Here is a 16,424-nt window from a genome sequence, read left to right as displayed (position 1 = left end):
GAATCCTGAAAACAAACAAACTAATAATACCTTCTCAGCTTAACAAGAAAACTTCCCACTCTGTTCTCTTTAAACAGATGTTTTATCATTGAGTAATGGGAACACAAAAGCCCATATAATACTCATTAAATGGAAAACCACCTCGGCCGCTGCGACGAAAATTGTCTTTCCTATTCTTAGCCAAAGCACTGCGGCACGAAGAGCTGTTCTGAGACATAGCGATACATCAGAGTCCGCGACAGCGAAATCGTACGGTTAGAGATGATTTGTGTACTGTTTGAACTTCTGTAACGCAATAATATTTGTTTGAAAGACCGTCCATAATGTTCGTACGTATCGTCTTTTCCTGCTGATTATATTATTGCTGCCCTGCGGGCCGCCCATAAATCCGTCCGCCTGCCATTCTAATGATGGCTGAAAAATGACTATGTGCTTTATATGATGTGTGCGTGCGGACGCTAACACGCAGCAAGACAAAAGAGAGAAAGAGAGAGTGGGGATTGGTTGTAATGGCCATAACATGGAGTGAGAAGAGAGACAGGAGTGCTTTTAAAATCTGACCTTCTCCGACCTCTTTTCTCTCTCATGAGAATATGACATCCGTCTCTGGCGCAGCTTGCGGGTCAGAAAGGGTCTGTTTTGCTTAACATTTCAGATAATAAGTTGAAAAAATAAACGGATTGATAAAAAACAGTGCAGTCACACAGCCTCATTAGGATGCAATGGCGACATTTTTATTTTACCTGACAATTTTATTTGACCTACTGTAACAAATCTTAGAGACACGTAAAATTAAGAATGCATCATAAATATGGAGAAAAGTGAAATTTTTTTTAAATGTGACGCGTGTTTAAGGGACACTCCACTTTTTTGGAAAATATGCCCAGCTTCCAGCTCCCATTGAGTTAAACATTTGATTTTTACAGTTCTGGAATCCATTCAGCTGATCTCCGGGTCCGGCAGCACCACTTTTAGCATAGCTTAGCATAATCCATTGAATCCGATCAGACCATTAGCATTGCGTAAAAAAAAAAACTGAAGAATTTAGTTATTTTTCCTATTTAAAACTTGACTCTTCTGTAGTTACATCGTGTACTAAGACTGACGAAAAATTAAAAGTTGCAATTTCTAGGCAGATATGGCTAGGAACTATACTCTCATTCTGGCGTAATAATCAAGGACTTAGCTGCTGTAACATGGCTGCAGAAGGCACAGTGATATTACGCACTGCCCGAAAATAGTCCCCTTGGTTACTTTCAATAGCAGGGGACTATTTTCATGCGCTGCGCAACATCACTGCACCCGCTACAGGCAGCCATGTTACATAAGCAAAGTCCTTGATTATTATGCCAGAATTCGAGTTTAGTTCCCAGCCATATATGCATAGAAATTCACAACTTTTAATTTTCTGTCGGTCTTAATACATGATGTAATTACAGAAGAGTCAAGTTTTAAATGGGAAAAATATAGATATTTATTCAATAATATTGTTTTTAGCCCGATGCTAATGGTCTAATCCGATTCAATGGATTATGCTAAACTATGCTAAAAGTGGTACCGCCAAATCATGAGATCAGCTGAATGGATTCCAAAACAGTAAAAATCAAATGTTTAACTCTAGGGGAGCTGGAAAATTAGCATATTTTCAAAAAAAGTGGAGTGTTCCTTTAAATGTGTTGTTTGGGTTTTTAGCGGCATCCAGTGATTGTGAATTGCAACTAACCTTAAAGTAACCAAGAGGACTATTTTCAGGCAGTTTGTAAAATCATTGCGCCTGCTGCAGCCATGTTACGCAGCAAAGTCCTTGATTATTACGCCAGAATGAGAGTTTAGTTCATAGCCATATATGCACAGAAAATGTTAACTTTTTTTTTCCGTCGGTCTTAGTACACTATGTAACTACAGAAGAGTCAAGTTTTAAATAGGAAAAATATCCAAACTGTTTATTTTTTAGCGCGATGCTAATGGTCTAATCAGATTCAATGGATTATGCTAAGCTAAGCTAAAAGTGGTACTGCCAGACCCGGAGATTGGCTAAATGGATTCCAAAACGGTAAAAATCTAATTTTTAACTCTAGGGGAGCTGAAAAATGAGCATATTTTCAAAAAAAGTGGAGGGTCCCTTTAAAGGGTTAATGTTTTTAGCGACATTTAGTGATTGTGAATTGCAACTAACCTCAATTTCGAAAGGCAATGAGAAGCTACTGGTAGCTGCCACAGGACAAACATGTCATCGTCTGAGACAACTTAGGAAAAAAATGCACTCTGTAGAAAAATGTGTCCGTTTAGGGCTACTGTAGAAACATGAAAGCAACTTCCATAGAAGGAGACACCGTGTACGAAGATAAAAAAAAAGGTTCATTCTAAAGTAATAAAAACCATACAGTTCATTATGTATACACCAATGATGATATATGATGTGTATTAAATTGCATTTCAGTCAAAAGATCCTTCTAAAACTTACACACCTTTAAGTCAATAAATTATTGAAATTAAGTGACATTTTAAATCGGGTAATAATCTAAATACTTGCTATGAGGACCCAACTCAGTTACTATTTGATTTATCACTATGTACTTTATTGCACCGATTGCTTGAGTGTATTTGTGTCCCACAGACTGTGTGTATAACAATATACCTTAAGGACCATACGTGCGTTCATTCAAAGACAAAAAGAAAAAAAGATGCCAAAGCTTCAGGTGAGAAATTAAAAATATTAGCATTTATAACAGCGACATGAATGCATACATCCTTTTTTGCGAGCTCATAGAAACCTGCAGTGTGAAGAGAGATGGGTACGTAGCTTACAAAAGAACAGAGATCTCACAAAGGATCGGTCCAAACACAAGTACAGAGCCAGGGCAGAAAAAGACAACTCCATCTATCACTTCTATCATATTAACAACACACTGCATTCTGCCACTTACACTGTTAAGTCACACAACCATCTGCTTAGTTAAATTTGGTAAGAATATACTGTGTGTATAGATTGATTTCTTCAATTAGCTTGATTTGGAAATTTGACATGGGTGCAGTAGTAAAGATTGGTGCTTTTTGTTTGTATTTAATGGTAAACATCATGGTTTTTATTGCATTTTTGAATGGATTTTCGTCTTTTTTATACAGAAAATGTTGCCAAATGATTATACAGCATTAGCCAATCTCAGAACAGAACCATAAACTTATGTACATGTATAGTTGTAGTAGTTTTAGTAAAATAGGAATGAATTAAAGTGAAACTGCGGTAGCATTTACTATTATGGTTTTTGTATGACCCATGTTTCAGTTTATGAGGTAACAGTTTTGCAAAATGTTAATTAATGGAAGTGGTTCTCAAACTTTTCAGAGTGCGTCCCCCCCTTGTGTAGGGTGAATCCCTTCACGCCCTCCAACAAAGAAAATTCATGAAATAAACAATCTCAAACTTAGAATTTAAATTAAACAAAACAATAAATTATACAATGCAGTGCTGTTGGTTGGTTGGTAGCTTCCTTTTTTTGAAGTTTTAGTACACAGAATTTTATAAACTGATGTATTTTATAAAATGGGGGGCCAAGGGGGACCCACCCCACCCCCAGTTTGAGAACAACTGATTTATGGACATGATTGAGTGACAAAATCTTGTTGATTTTGATGATTTTCCTTAAGGACATAAAAAGTAACACACATTGAGAGAAGGGACTGCAGTTGCGTGCACTGAAGTAAGGTAAACCCATACGAAATCTGCCAGGAAAGATTTCCAAAAATTACATGAAGCATTTCAAATAAATTAATTTCATCTAACAATAAGAGTATCACTCTTTGCTGTTTTAATACAATTTGTTTGTATTACACCATGTATTCTAAAAAAAAAAAAAACGTTTTTTTTTATACCATAAACACAGAAAAGGTGAAAAATGGGCAGATTCCGAGTGGGCCTAGCGATTTATTCATGTAGTGCAAAACATCATAAAAACAAAATCATGATATAAAAACAAAAATAAACATTTGAAAGACATAAGGGTTTCATGGTTTGAACGATGAACAGCTTGTATTTATCTCTCAATACCAACATTTCCTGTTTTTATGTCTCATATATATTTAAATAAAACAGGTAGACCTCTACTTTACAGAACAACCTCACTAGTACAAAAATATACAGTGCAGCAAATCAGTCTCGGTAAAGTATGAGAAAAAAGGTTCAGCCCAATAGATTCATGAACCTGTGTCTCTATACCACGTGCACCGGCTCATCCATTTCTGTTAGAGCGGCGTGCATCGAACTAAAACGGTGATAAACATTCTGAGCTGGGTTTTAATAGAGCTCTCAGTGACGTAATGATAAATACTATATACATAATACTTCATGATGATATTGTTTCTAAGGGGACGAGAAAAAAGAGAGAGAACTGCACAGTTAATAAGGCATCTAAAGTCAAGCAGCTAACGGCACCACTTGAATCAAACGAATGCAGTCACTGCCACCTGTCAATCAAAGATGAAGTTTAAGATCCATGCTACATTCCAACGATCAGTTATAACCGCACATCGGCAAACGACGGTGAAAGCACCCAACCGTCTGCTTTTCATCTTTATACTAAATAAAATTACGTAATTACAAACATTCTAGTGTTTTTGTTTTTCGTTTTTGTTGTCTTTTTTAAATCAACGCTGTACATTTTATACACTATGGTACAATAGCATACTTTCATGTTGTGGTTGTCACGCACTATAGTTACACACGTGTAAACGTAAGGACGATGTGAACGTGGTGCACGATGAACATCTCGACCGCTTCGAAACGACTTTTCAAATCAGTGAAGTTATATTTCAGTCCTGGACTGCAGTGATACAAGATTTGGCATGAATACGTCTGCTGTTCAGTGAACGGATTAAAATTAAATGTCTCTTTTTATTCGTTTTTGTGGACATATCTATAAGTGCGTTTGAGAAGTCAAACCGCTTCGAATTTAAATCTGTCTCGATGTCTGATCTCGCAGAGCGACACACAACGAACGCTACGACGAGTAAAGAGCAGCTAAATAGAATTCAAAAGCTCTTATCTTGTCATCCCTCGCTCGCCTACGCAGCTGTCCACAGGCTTTGCCTCGGACGTCTCTTTCGTAGTCACAGACAGAAAGAAGCTGCAAATGTCTCCAGACGTCTCTGTTGGCTTTATCTCTGCTGGTGGAACGCGGACTCCCGTTGCATTTTGGACTGGACATCACCATGATGAGAAACCTCAACACACTGCCTCAATTATGACAAAATAAATATACTATAAACATCTGTTATTTTACTGTGGATTACAGATGATATTTAAGGAAGCTCACATGGTTCTAATGTTCATAACATCCCTCCTGTACATACAGTATCATGAATAACAGCCCGACCCCTAATATGCAAAATATGACACGTGGACTGCAAATGTTCAAACTATAAAATGACTGTACACCGCACTAACACGCCGTAAAATTCTCCTAATGTTTTATTGTTTTTCTTTTGTTCTTGTTGCACTTATATATTTTTTTCCATTAACTGTACTTGGTATTTGAAATGGCTTGGCCTTGGCAAGCTATTGTAGATCCTGCTGAGAGCGTGCATGGACGAAAGCCGAAGTGCTGACAAGGGTTCGTGTGTGAAAACATCCAGGGTGGGATCTGTATGATGAAGCGGCTGATAAGGACTGTTCCAGGAGCAGTTGTTTACTCGCTCAGTCTCTGCACTCCCAGGCGAGGAGAAGGCTTGTTATACCTGCACGTGGGTCCCTTGCGCATGCAAACTCTGGGCGCTGGAGAGAATCTTCTTCTGGTGCCCGACTAGAGTCACGCCCATCTTGCTTAACTCACTGAGGAAGAAAATGTAAAAATACTTTTTAAGAAATGAAACACAAACTCATTTAAAAAACTGCGCAAAGGCATCTAAATATCAGCCACTTTTAAATATCATACGCTTTTTAAAATAAATGTGCTACACAATGCCATACAATAATGCCTAATGTTTTTTATGTCATTGTTTAGCACATAAATCTTTTAAGGGTATTTTTAGCTACTACTGTGTCTAGGTACTATAAAAAAAAGATATACCTCATGGAATTCATTTATATAATAACCATTAACCCCTTAGCATTCCTGTAAAATGTGCCTAAAAAGAACATTAATTGTATTCAGGATGTATCGGTTGTGACTATCGGCCGTTTTAAAACATTTGGCTGATAGTGTGTAAAATTACTTTTATCAACCGATAACATTTGTTGGAAGATATATCAGTGCATCTCTAATAAATAATATGTTACAATTAATTGCGACTTATCGTTTGCAGAATAAAAGTTTTTGTTTACATCATATGTGTGTGTGTGTGTGTATAATAATGATGTATATGTAAATACACACACATTCATGTATAATTTTAAGAAAAAAAAAATTGTATATTAAAGGCAGGAATTATCTAAAAAACTTTTTTTTTACAAATTTGTCTAAACTGTCTTTATATACCAATACATAAGTAAAATGTAAGTACTCTGAAAAAGAGAGTATAAAACTTGAGTGTCTGTAGACCTCTCACGACTGTTTTAAATTTGTAAAAAAGTTTTTTTTTAGATAATTCCTGCCTATCCTGCCTTTTTAATTATTTATAATTTTATATAATATAAATTATATATAAATATAAAAATGTGTATACACACAAATATTTCTTAAATGTATACTTGCATAGTGCTGCGCAAAGATTAATCGCGATCAATCACATACAAAATAAAAGTAACATATATAACATATAGGGCTGCAAAACGATTAATCGCGACTAATCAACTAATCAAGTTTGCAGAATAAACGTTTTTGTGTGTGTATATATATTCATATATGAGTCATATATGACTGTGTACTTTGTATAATAATTATCTATATATAAACTAGTGCTGGGCAAAGATTAATTGCGATTAATCGCATACAAAAAAGTGTTGTTTTTCTGCATAATATATGTGTGTGTAATTATTCTGTATATTTAACCACACACACATACATATATTCATTTGAGAAATGTTTTATTTTTATATAATTTTTTAAAATGTATATATTATATAGAAATAAATATAATATAAATGTAAATGTTTCTTAAATACATACTTGAATGTGTGTGTATTTATATATACATAATTATTATACACAGCACACACTCATATATGATGTAAACGAAAACTTTTATTCTACAAACAATTAGTTTTGCAGCCCTAGTTATGTTGTCTTATAATATTTGCAGAGGAATGCAGTTCTTACCTTACGCTGATGTACAGTATAGAGTCTAAGGAAACGTAGCCCGTGGTGGCAAAGTTGTCCTTGTACTGGCCCATATTAATGGCGTCTAGCCATTCATCCACTGTAGTCACACTGAATTCTGGGGTGGTGGGGTCTTCCCTGCAAACCAAATTTAATTTGTATCAACTGTGCCTTGTTTCATTGCTAAAGCATTGATTCATATCTGAAAAAGATTTGTCTTGCATTGCAAATTGGCTTAACGTGATTTAACTTGAGTATGATCTCGCACGTGTCTCCTCTAATTTCAGAAGAGACCTCAGCAATGTCAGAAGTTATGCTTCACATAACTTTAATAAAGAAGCACTTTGTATGTCAACAAATGTCTCATCTGTGTCTATTTTTAAATAGCTTGCTTCAGCAGTTAAGGATCATGTATAGGCAGTATTTTTGTTATGCATTTCAAATACAAAATAGTATTTTGTCATTTGTAGTTGATAGGGTTGATGAAAATGCTTTCGTATTTTGTATCAAAATACTTTAGTGTTCTGTAATTTTGTATTTTTATTATACTTTGTAAGAAGTCTACATGATGACATCATAGAAATGCGGCCTCTAATTGGTGCCTGATCAAGATATTTTGGATTGCATACCATTTGGATGAATGACTGCCTTGACACACAATATATTTATGATATTTATGATTAACAATCAAATGATTAATTAGTTAAAAACTAGTTGCTATGAATACAGGTGCCATCAGTTGTCGTCTTATGAATGACTTGTTTGTCAATGTTGCTAATGCAAAGTAGACCCTTCATTAACGGTTGCAAAATTTGCAAATTAGCTTTTATTTAATCAGACTCTTATGTTTAGGTTACTTAAATGGCAATGAAAAGATTATTAGTAAGTAATTGTAATGCTTTTTACAAATGTCACTTTAGTAATTTCATTGGTATTTAACGAATTAGACTGTCTTTCGCTGCAAAACCCTCTGCAAGCCTTTTGGGCAAACACCTTCATGCAACTAGAAACATTGCAAATAATAAAAGTCAGAATGGAAAAATGAAAAAACTGAAACACAGTTTCATTGTGACCCATGTCACTGACACTTTCAGGTTTTATTCAGGTACAAGATCCCACAAGGGACCCAAGTTTGTGATCCACGGCCTTATGTGCACCGTAGTTTATCCAATATATCTTGTGTTCGCTTAGAGGACTTTTTGTAGTGTGTTTTTTTTGTTGTTTGACTGGTATTTTATTAACAACATCAACCTGCCTAGGGACCGGCAATGGCAAATGTATTTATATAGCACTATAAAAACATGTGAATCGGTTAAGCTTGGCTTAATATGGAACATTTTACATTTCCATGTATGATTAATGTGTTGTCCCTAATAAATAAATAAATAAATAAATAAATAAATAAATAAATAAATAAATAAATAAATAAATAAATAAGAAATCTCTGAGACAATGTGGATATCTGTAATAAACACACTAAAACACTGTCCTCTAGGTATTTCATGAAAGAAACAGCTCTGGTTTAAGCCTTTGTGTTACCTTTCTGTATCTGGTGACGGGTAAGTCAGGTTCACATTGCTGTGAGTGACGGCACCATTTGAGTAAAAACCAGGGGTCAATTCAATCTCCAGAAGCGGGATGTATTTAACGCCCTCTTTCTCCTGTGTCGAATGAGTGGCAGCTCGGGTTGTGATCGGACAGACTGTGGTGGGGCTGTGGAAGCGTATATCTCGTGAAGGGCTCGGACTTGCTGGCTTTACAGCTGTAATCTGAACTCTGTCTCATCCATTCCAGCCTTCCTGATAAACTGCCAGTGATGGGGGGGGGGGGATCTGCGGTTTATCTTGCATCAGTTTTACAATGGGAATTTAAGTTATCTGTACGACAATGTCTTTATGCTCGTACAAAGCCCCGAGATGGATGTTTGCAGAGAAATGGATCAGTAACACTAGGTTTATTTTATCATCTTGTTGTTTTCACATTAAATGAAAGATTTGGGAGCTAATGGGACAGACAGAGAACGGCAGGTTGGATTTTCTCTGGTTTTATTTGAGCTGTAGGGGATTTGTTTTATATGTGAGTTTAAAAGAGACAATTATGTAGTTTTAACCGCCGCTGTCCTTGGTGCTAGACACTACATTTGTGGCCCATTTTATGAATCTGTATGGATAACACTCATTTATGCTTTTGGTAGACGCTTTTATCCAAAGTGATTTGCAGTGCATTAGAAGATTTACATTTTATCAGTATGTGTGTTCCCTTGGATCGGATCCATGACATTTTGCCCAGCTAATGCAATGCTTAATGTTAATTGTTATGTACATTTTGAACCCCTCCTCATTCACTGTCAAAAATAAAGGTACAAAGCGGTCACTGGGGCAGTACCCTTTATAAAAAGGTCCTAATATGTACCATTTAGGTACAAATATGTACATTTGAACTGCCGATATGTCCCTTTGAAGTACTAATATGCACTCTTTGGGTACAAAGAGTATCATTTATGATACTTTTCAAAATGTATCATTTTGAAAGGGTACTGTCCTACCCAGTCTCACGTAGATGCGTATAAATAGCACGAAGTGTAAAAATAATGCAATACATACGCCATATTCCACTTTGTCGTGCATATGATACGCCAGTCCTTCCCATTCACTTAAACGGTGCATCTTTTTTGTCGTTTTATTGGTTTCTCAATTTTTTTCTGTTTTTTAAACCATTTTCTCTTGGGTTTAGGGTTAGATTTTAGATGAGGTTTTAATATGCTTAATGAGGTTATTTAATATACAGGTTTCTCCATGTCTTTGTCCATATTTAAGCCATGGTCGCTTGGAGTTGGGGTTAGAATTGGGGTTTGGGTTAGGATGTCATTTTTATATAACAAAAAGTTGTTCTAACCCTAAACCCAAGCGAAAATGGTAAAAAAAATAAAAAAAATTGAGAAAACAATAAATAAAATGACAAAAAAGATGCACCGTTTAAGTTAATAGGAAGTGGAATTATGGCGTATGTATTGCACGATTTTTACACTTTTGTGCTATTTATACGCAACTCCGTGAGACTGGGCTGCACTGTCCCAGTGACAACTTTTGTACCTTTATTTCTGAGAGTTTTCACAAAGTTCAACACATGAACTTCTTCACAATGTACCATGCAAAAGAAGTGCTCTGGAACCAGGCATCATAACCCTTCAAATGCCTAACCCAAGATTGAAATGGTCGTCCATGAACCCAGGGTTAACTGTGCATTGCTTACCAGACTGAGCTGTTGGCCAGCTCTTTCAGGCTATTGGGGTTACGGATCAGTTTGTCAAGAGTGTTGACGATCTGCCCGAATTTGGGCCGTTCGCTTCTGCTCTTCTCCCAGCAGTCCAGCATGAGCTGGTGAAGAACCACCGGGCAGTCCATCGGAGCGGGCAGCCGGTAGCCCTCATCTATAGCCTTTATCACCTAAAAACAAAGAAACACATGCTTTAGCAGGCAATCACACATAATGCATCTTTTTTAATGGTTTTCTATGGGCAGGAGCGTTCTGCGCGCCGCACACCTCCATGTATTTTCAACCAGCCATGCTACACTTTTTTGCAGGAGCGCTCCGAACGCATGAAGTTGAAAAAAGCTCAACTCTGCAGACCACACTAAAACTCAATGCTACAACAAATCGCTTGCTTTGTGTAACTACAACTCAACAGTATGGGTAAAACAGCATCTGTTCTCCGCCACTTGCTGTTTTTAAATCAAATGATCTATTTTTATTTCCGACAGGAATCTTTGCTCTTTAACACTGATTTCTTTGTTTCAGCACGAGCACAGACGCTCTAAATCTTCGTCATTTACAGAGGTGCCCTAAAGGTCTTCACAATTTTTCCAACATTTTCTCCTATGAGAATAAAGGAGAAGTCAGAAACCATTAGCAAAATACTGCCATGAGAGCAGAAGTGTGTTTTTACTGTCTTGAATTGAAGACAGCGGCAGCTGGACGACTCTCGTTTTACGAGGCTCCTAAAAATCATTGTCATCTGAGCAGTTCCTATACATACAAAGATTTTACCAATTATTTGCAAGGACACGCTGCTCGGGACTGTGAGGCTTTGCCCCCCCGAGAGGATTCAGTGGAAATGATATTAGTGGAGATATGAGATATTAGTGGAACAGATTTCAATTTAAACAATACACATGAGAACATATGTGTTTCCATTTTCTCAAAGACACTTACGTCTTGATTAGACATCTCCCAGTAAGGCCGCTCTCCGTATGAGATAACCTCCCACATGACAATGCCGTAACTCCAAACGTCACTTGCTGAAGTGAACTTTCTGTACGCTATAGCCTCTGGGGAGGTCCATCGAATAGGAATTTTTCCACCCTAAAAACAAAGAAAAATGTGAATGTACATAAACAACAAACAAAAATGATTAAAATCATTGCTAACACAGATATCAACTAGGGCTGTCAAAAGTTTAATCGCATACAAAATAAAAGTTTGTGTTTGCATAATTCTAATATATATATATATATATATATATATATATATATATATATATATATATATATATATATATATATATATATATATATATATACTCACATATAAATTTAAGTATTTTTTTTAAATACATGCATGTGTATTTATATACAAAATAATTACACACAGTGCACACACATATATTATGCAAAAACAAACTTTTATTTTGTATGCAATTAATCACGTTACATTTTTTGACAAGGTTGTTTGCTGGTTTTAATGGTTTAACTGGTCTGGTTATAGGTTTAAATGCAAGTCGCTTTCGATAAAAGTCGATAAAAGCATCTGGGTCAATGACCTGACATTAATTATTTTGTGTCCGTATGGTTCAATTAAATGTAAAAGGGTTAAAATTTCTAAATAATTTTGCTGATTACTTGAATACATTCTCTTTTTTGAGGATCAAGTCTAAAATTTCTGGTTTGATTTCATTTTAAAAGAATATTTGGGGGATAATTGCAAAAATGTCAATGCGGTGTAACTGGTCTGTGTCAATTGGTGTAACTAGTATTTTTTTTAAAGAAAAATAAAAAAATATTCTTTAAAAAAAAGTGGAATAAAATATAAGCATCTAGTTTAGTGTAATATGATTTTTTTACATGCATTTTTATGTATCATTTGTCAAAGATTATTTAGAAAACAAACCTGTTTTCAGCATATGTCAGGAGGACAAATATTACAAAAACCGCATAAAAATTTACATTTAAAAATAACGAATAAAATTATATTTTAAAATTATCATTAATATATTTTTTTTGATGATTATGCTTACATGCCATCAAGGTGTATAAAATATTTAATATTTCTTGTTCTTTGGCGCAATTTGCGGTTACACAATTTGACATCTTCAGGTCCATTCAGTCTTAACTTTCATAAAAATGGTGCAAATGTAATTTTTTATTGCATAAAATTAATACAAGTACACTATGTGCATTGAAATAAACCTGATGCATGCTTATAAAAAATTTTTTGCAAAGATTTTTGCCAAACCGTTTTTGTCACTGAACCATTTTCCAAATGCATAGATGTAAGCGTAAACCTGCCTTAACCAGCCCAAGAACTTCCTAAGGATGGCTTAACATTTTTGCTTTGTTTTTCCAGCAGAAATACTAGACTGCTATACCAACTGCTGTTCTGCGACATCTCTCTTGTAGATACACAGAATGACGATCCAAAGGCTGTTTTTGTTCCTTTCTCTTTCACCCCTATGGTGAAGTCTATATTTCCCTAAATGTCTTTTTAAATAGCTGCAGTCGCTGGTAGTTAATTTCTGCAAAGTCAAAGTCAAACAAAAGACAAACCGGCTGTACTCTATATAGACATACGTGAGAGGAGTGCCAAAAAGCCAAACTCGGGCCCATGGGGTAAAATCATTCAAAGAGAATTTCAAAAAGCAATCTTTACAGTTTTTTAATTATATAAAGTCACGCAACATAAATGGTTGCCTCGCGTGGCCTGCAGGGTTTTTATCTTGATGCCATTTCAGCCCTTTAAGGAACTGGGAAAGGGGCGTTGAATGTCAGAGCCACTTTTGTTTTAAGACTCTCTCCCTGCGCTCAACACACATTCTCCTCAGGCACACACGCACGTTTGAACACGATATGAAAAGCAATCGGCAGGGGTGTCCGTACAGGGTTGTAGAGGTACTGCCCTCCCCTGTTTGCATGTGACAACAGATTCTCCTGCTGAGTCTACGTTTTGTCCACCTGAGTGGACACTAATGACTTTGCAGACGCACCCTTACGCCCCGTCTCGCCCTTGGCCTTGATACACATCCACAGGGTGCTCGCCAATTACAAAGCTGAGAGAGCTAAAAAAGGGTAGGGCAGCGTAGGAGGTTTGGAGGTTGTTGTCCAGTCAGAAAAGGATGTAATTAATACACTGGGTGGAGAGAAAAACTGACCCCTGAGTGAAAAGTCAACTCGAGTCTCTTTCGATCCGTCTTTTTCTTTTCTCATTTGTTTTACCCAATTAAACACTTTCGAACACATCAGAGACATTTTACATTTAGATTAGATACGTTAGGTGACTTTTATTATTTAAGGACTAGTAATTTTAGTTGAAATGAGATGAGACGATAATGAAAACTAGATAAAAAGAGACACAATCTCATGGCAATTCATAACTATTTTACAAGGCGGCAAATTTGTATGAATGCGTACAATCTACTTTCGCCTCAGTGACACTGGGCTTACGGATGGAGCTTTGTTATTGCTTTTTTCTAATAATCGTACACTGAAAAAAATAATTCATTCAATTTACTATTTTTTTTAAGTAAGTGGTTGCAATCAATTTATTTAAGCTACATTAAAAAAAGAAAGAAAGAATTTTAAATAAACTTACCTAAAAAAATTGAGTAAATTGATTGAACCATTTTTTTCAGTGTACATTTATAATTTAGTTCGTACAAATTTCGAATTAGTTACAAATTTCTGTTTTTGTAATATTTATTGCAAACCATCATACACATTTTTGCATTCGGCAGACATTTTTATTCAGAGACACCAGATCAAGGTTTATCTGTATTCCAAGTGAATAGCATTGATGGTGCCAATACCAATTTGACAACCAAGAACACCTCATATAAATGGAAAAGCAATTTACCCGTGTGGTATAAGCAGCTTCAGGGTCGTCCTCTAACACTCGCGACAGGCCAAAGTCTGACACCTTACACACCAGGTTGCTGTTGACCAGGATGTTGCGTGCCGCCAGGTCACGGTGGACGTAGCTCATGTCCGACAGATACTTCATGCCTGATGCGATACCACGCATCATTCCTACCAGCTGAATGATCGTGAATTGCCCATCGTGTTTCTAGGAAAAGACACAGAGATTGCATGTTCTGTAGTGCTAACAAGTGGAATGTTAAAACAAGGCCACATAAAAGGCAGGATCCTTTTCACACTGTAAAAAGTAAAAGTTGGATCAACTTAAAAAATTACTTCAAGTATAAACATATAAGTTTCAATTTATATGTTTAAGTGAAAAAAACTTTAAAGGAGACATTTCACAAGACTTTTTTCAGATGTCAAATAAATCTTTGGTGTCCCCAGAGTACGTACGTAAAGTTCTAGTGTAAAATACCACATAGATAATTTATTATAACATATAAAATTGCAACTTTGTAGGTGTGAGCAAAAATGTGTCTTTTTTGGGTGTGTCCTTTTAAATGCAAATGAGCTGATCTCTGCACTAAATGGCAGTGCCGTGGTTGGATAGTGTAGATTAAGTTGCAGTATTATCCGCCTCTGACATCACAAGGGGAGCCTAATTTCAATTACCCATTTTTTTCACAGGCTTACAGAGAATGGTTTACCAAAAGTAAGTTACTGGGTTTTCCTTTTTTATGTTTGCTAGATTGATAGAAGCACTGGGGACCACAATTATAGCACTTACACATAAAAAAGTCTGATTTTCATGATGAAAAATTTAAGTTGAAGAAACTTTTTACACTTTTTAAGTTGATCCAACTTTTCACTTTTTACAGTGTATGACAAACTATATTTTGCTCAATATGGTTCTGGCATTGACTACAGTATATATTTTTTCATACTATTAGACACTTAAAAAACACTGTAAAATATTTATTTTTAATTATTATTAATTAAGTATTTGCGCTGCCTACAAATTTTCAGTTAATTCACATAAAACATATTTTTTGCATTAACTAATATTGTTAAGTTGAATTAACACAAAATTTTAAGGCAGCACGAACACATAGGGGTGGTTTTCCTTGAAACAGGGATTAGCTTAAGCCAGGACTGGGCCTTAGTTTAATTAGGAAATTTAACTAGTTTTAACAAACATGCCTTACTAAAACATTACTGGTGTGCATTTTCAGGCAAAACAAAGGGCACGAATGTATTTTAAGATATGTCAGTGCAAGTTGTTTTCAGTTTGGACAGCTCTTACATTTATTTTAGTCTAAGACTAGTCTAATCCCTGTCCAGGAAATCGCCCATTAATGTTTTAAGTTGAAACAACAAATTATTTTTTACAGTGTAGATCTTTTTCTAAACAACAAGAAAATATTTTCAGAAGTAATGATGAAGAAATTATGCACATTACCTTTAAGATTAAAGAACTGATCAGAGCCAAGAAATATATTTCACTTTATTCAAACTAATTCTGTATCTAAAGTGAATAATGTTGCTCAGTTGGAGCTTTAAGTTTTCTTCATTTTTTTCTTCTTTTATACATTAGCGTTATTTAAACTTTATGCTTTTTATCCACCCCATTTACACAGCTGCAATGGATTTACCCTTACAATTCATTATTTTAAAAGACTTTGACCTGTGTTTTAACAGCTTTTTCTGCCATCATTCCTATCATGTTGACAGGCTGTTATTAATGTAAAACCATGTGGATTTGGTGCTTCTGTAGGCATAACAAAACATCCCTGACATCCATTTTGCCTGAACGAACAATCTTCCCAAAGAGCAATTAGCCCAATGTCTTAATCTCCATATCAGTGCAGTACTCTAATCTTGTTAAAACCCCACTTTTGTCCCTCCGAGCAACATCAATCTGAAACATGCACTTGTATTTCATGCATCATATAGTGGATAAGTTAATTATGCTGTGTTTTGTGAAATGTGCCCGCTGATTGATTGCCCGGTCCGATCAACTGGATGTTATCAATCTAACGAC

At 35.6% G+C, this 16,424-nt stretch overlaps 1 protein-coding gene across 1 annotated transcript in view; it reads right to left on the bottom strand.

The window, feature by feature from the left end:
- Positions 1-2,694: 2,694 nt before the first annotated feature.
- Positions 2,695-16,424, bottom strand: part of epha4b (eph receptor A4b) — a 176,727-nt gene continuing 162,997 nt past the window's right edge. Inside the window, exons 13-17 of the mRNA XM_055203154.2 lie at positions 14,379-14,588; positions 11,466-11,615; positions 10,506-10,699; positions 7,254-7,391; positions 2,695-5,827 (exon numbers count right to left, since the gene is read on the bottom strand). Of these exons, the coding sequence (XP_055059129.2) occupies positions 5,728-5,827; positions 7,254-7,391; positions 10,506-10,699; positions 11,466-11,615; positions 14,379-14,588 (792 nt within the window). The 3' untranslated portion in view covers positions 2,695-5,727. The remainder of the gene's footprint in view (positions 5,828-7,253; positions 7,392-10,505; positions 10,700-11,465; positions 11,616-14,378; positions 14,589-16,424) is intronic.

Source organism: Misgurnus anguillicaudatus, chromosome 2 (genome assembly GCF_027580225.2).
Source record: "Misgurnus anguillicaudatus chromosome 2, ASM2758022v2, whole genome shotgun sequence".
Classification (NCBI taxonomy): Eukaryota; Metazoa; Chordata; class Actinopteri; order Cypriniformes; family Cobitidae; genus Misgurnus; species Misgurnus anguillicaudatus.
Note: the sequence above shows the minus strand (reverse complement) of the source record. Positions and strands in the feature narration are given on the sequence as shown.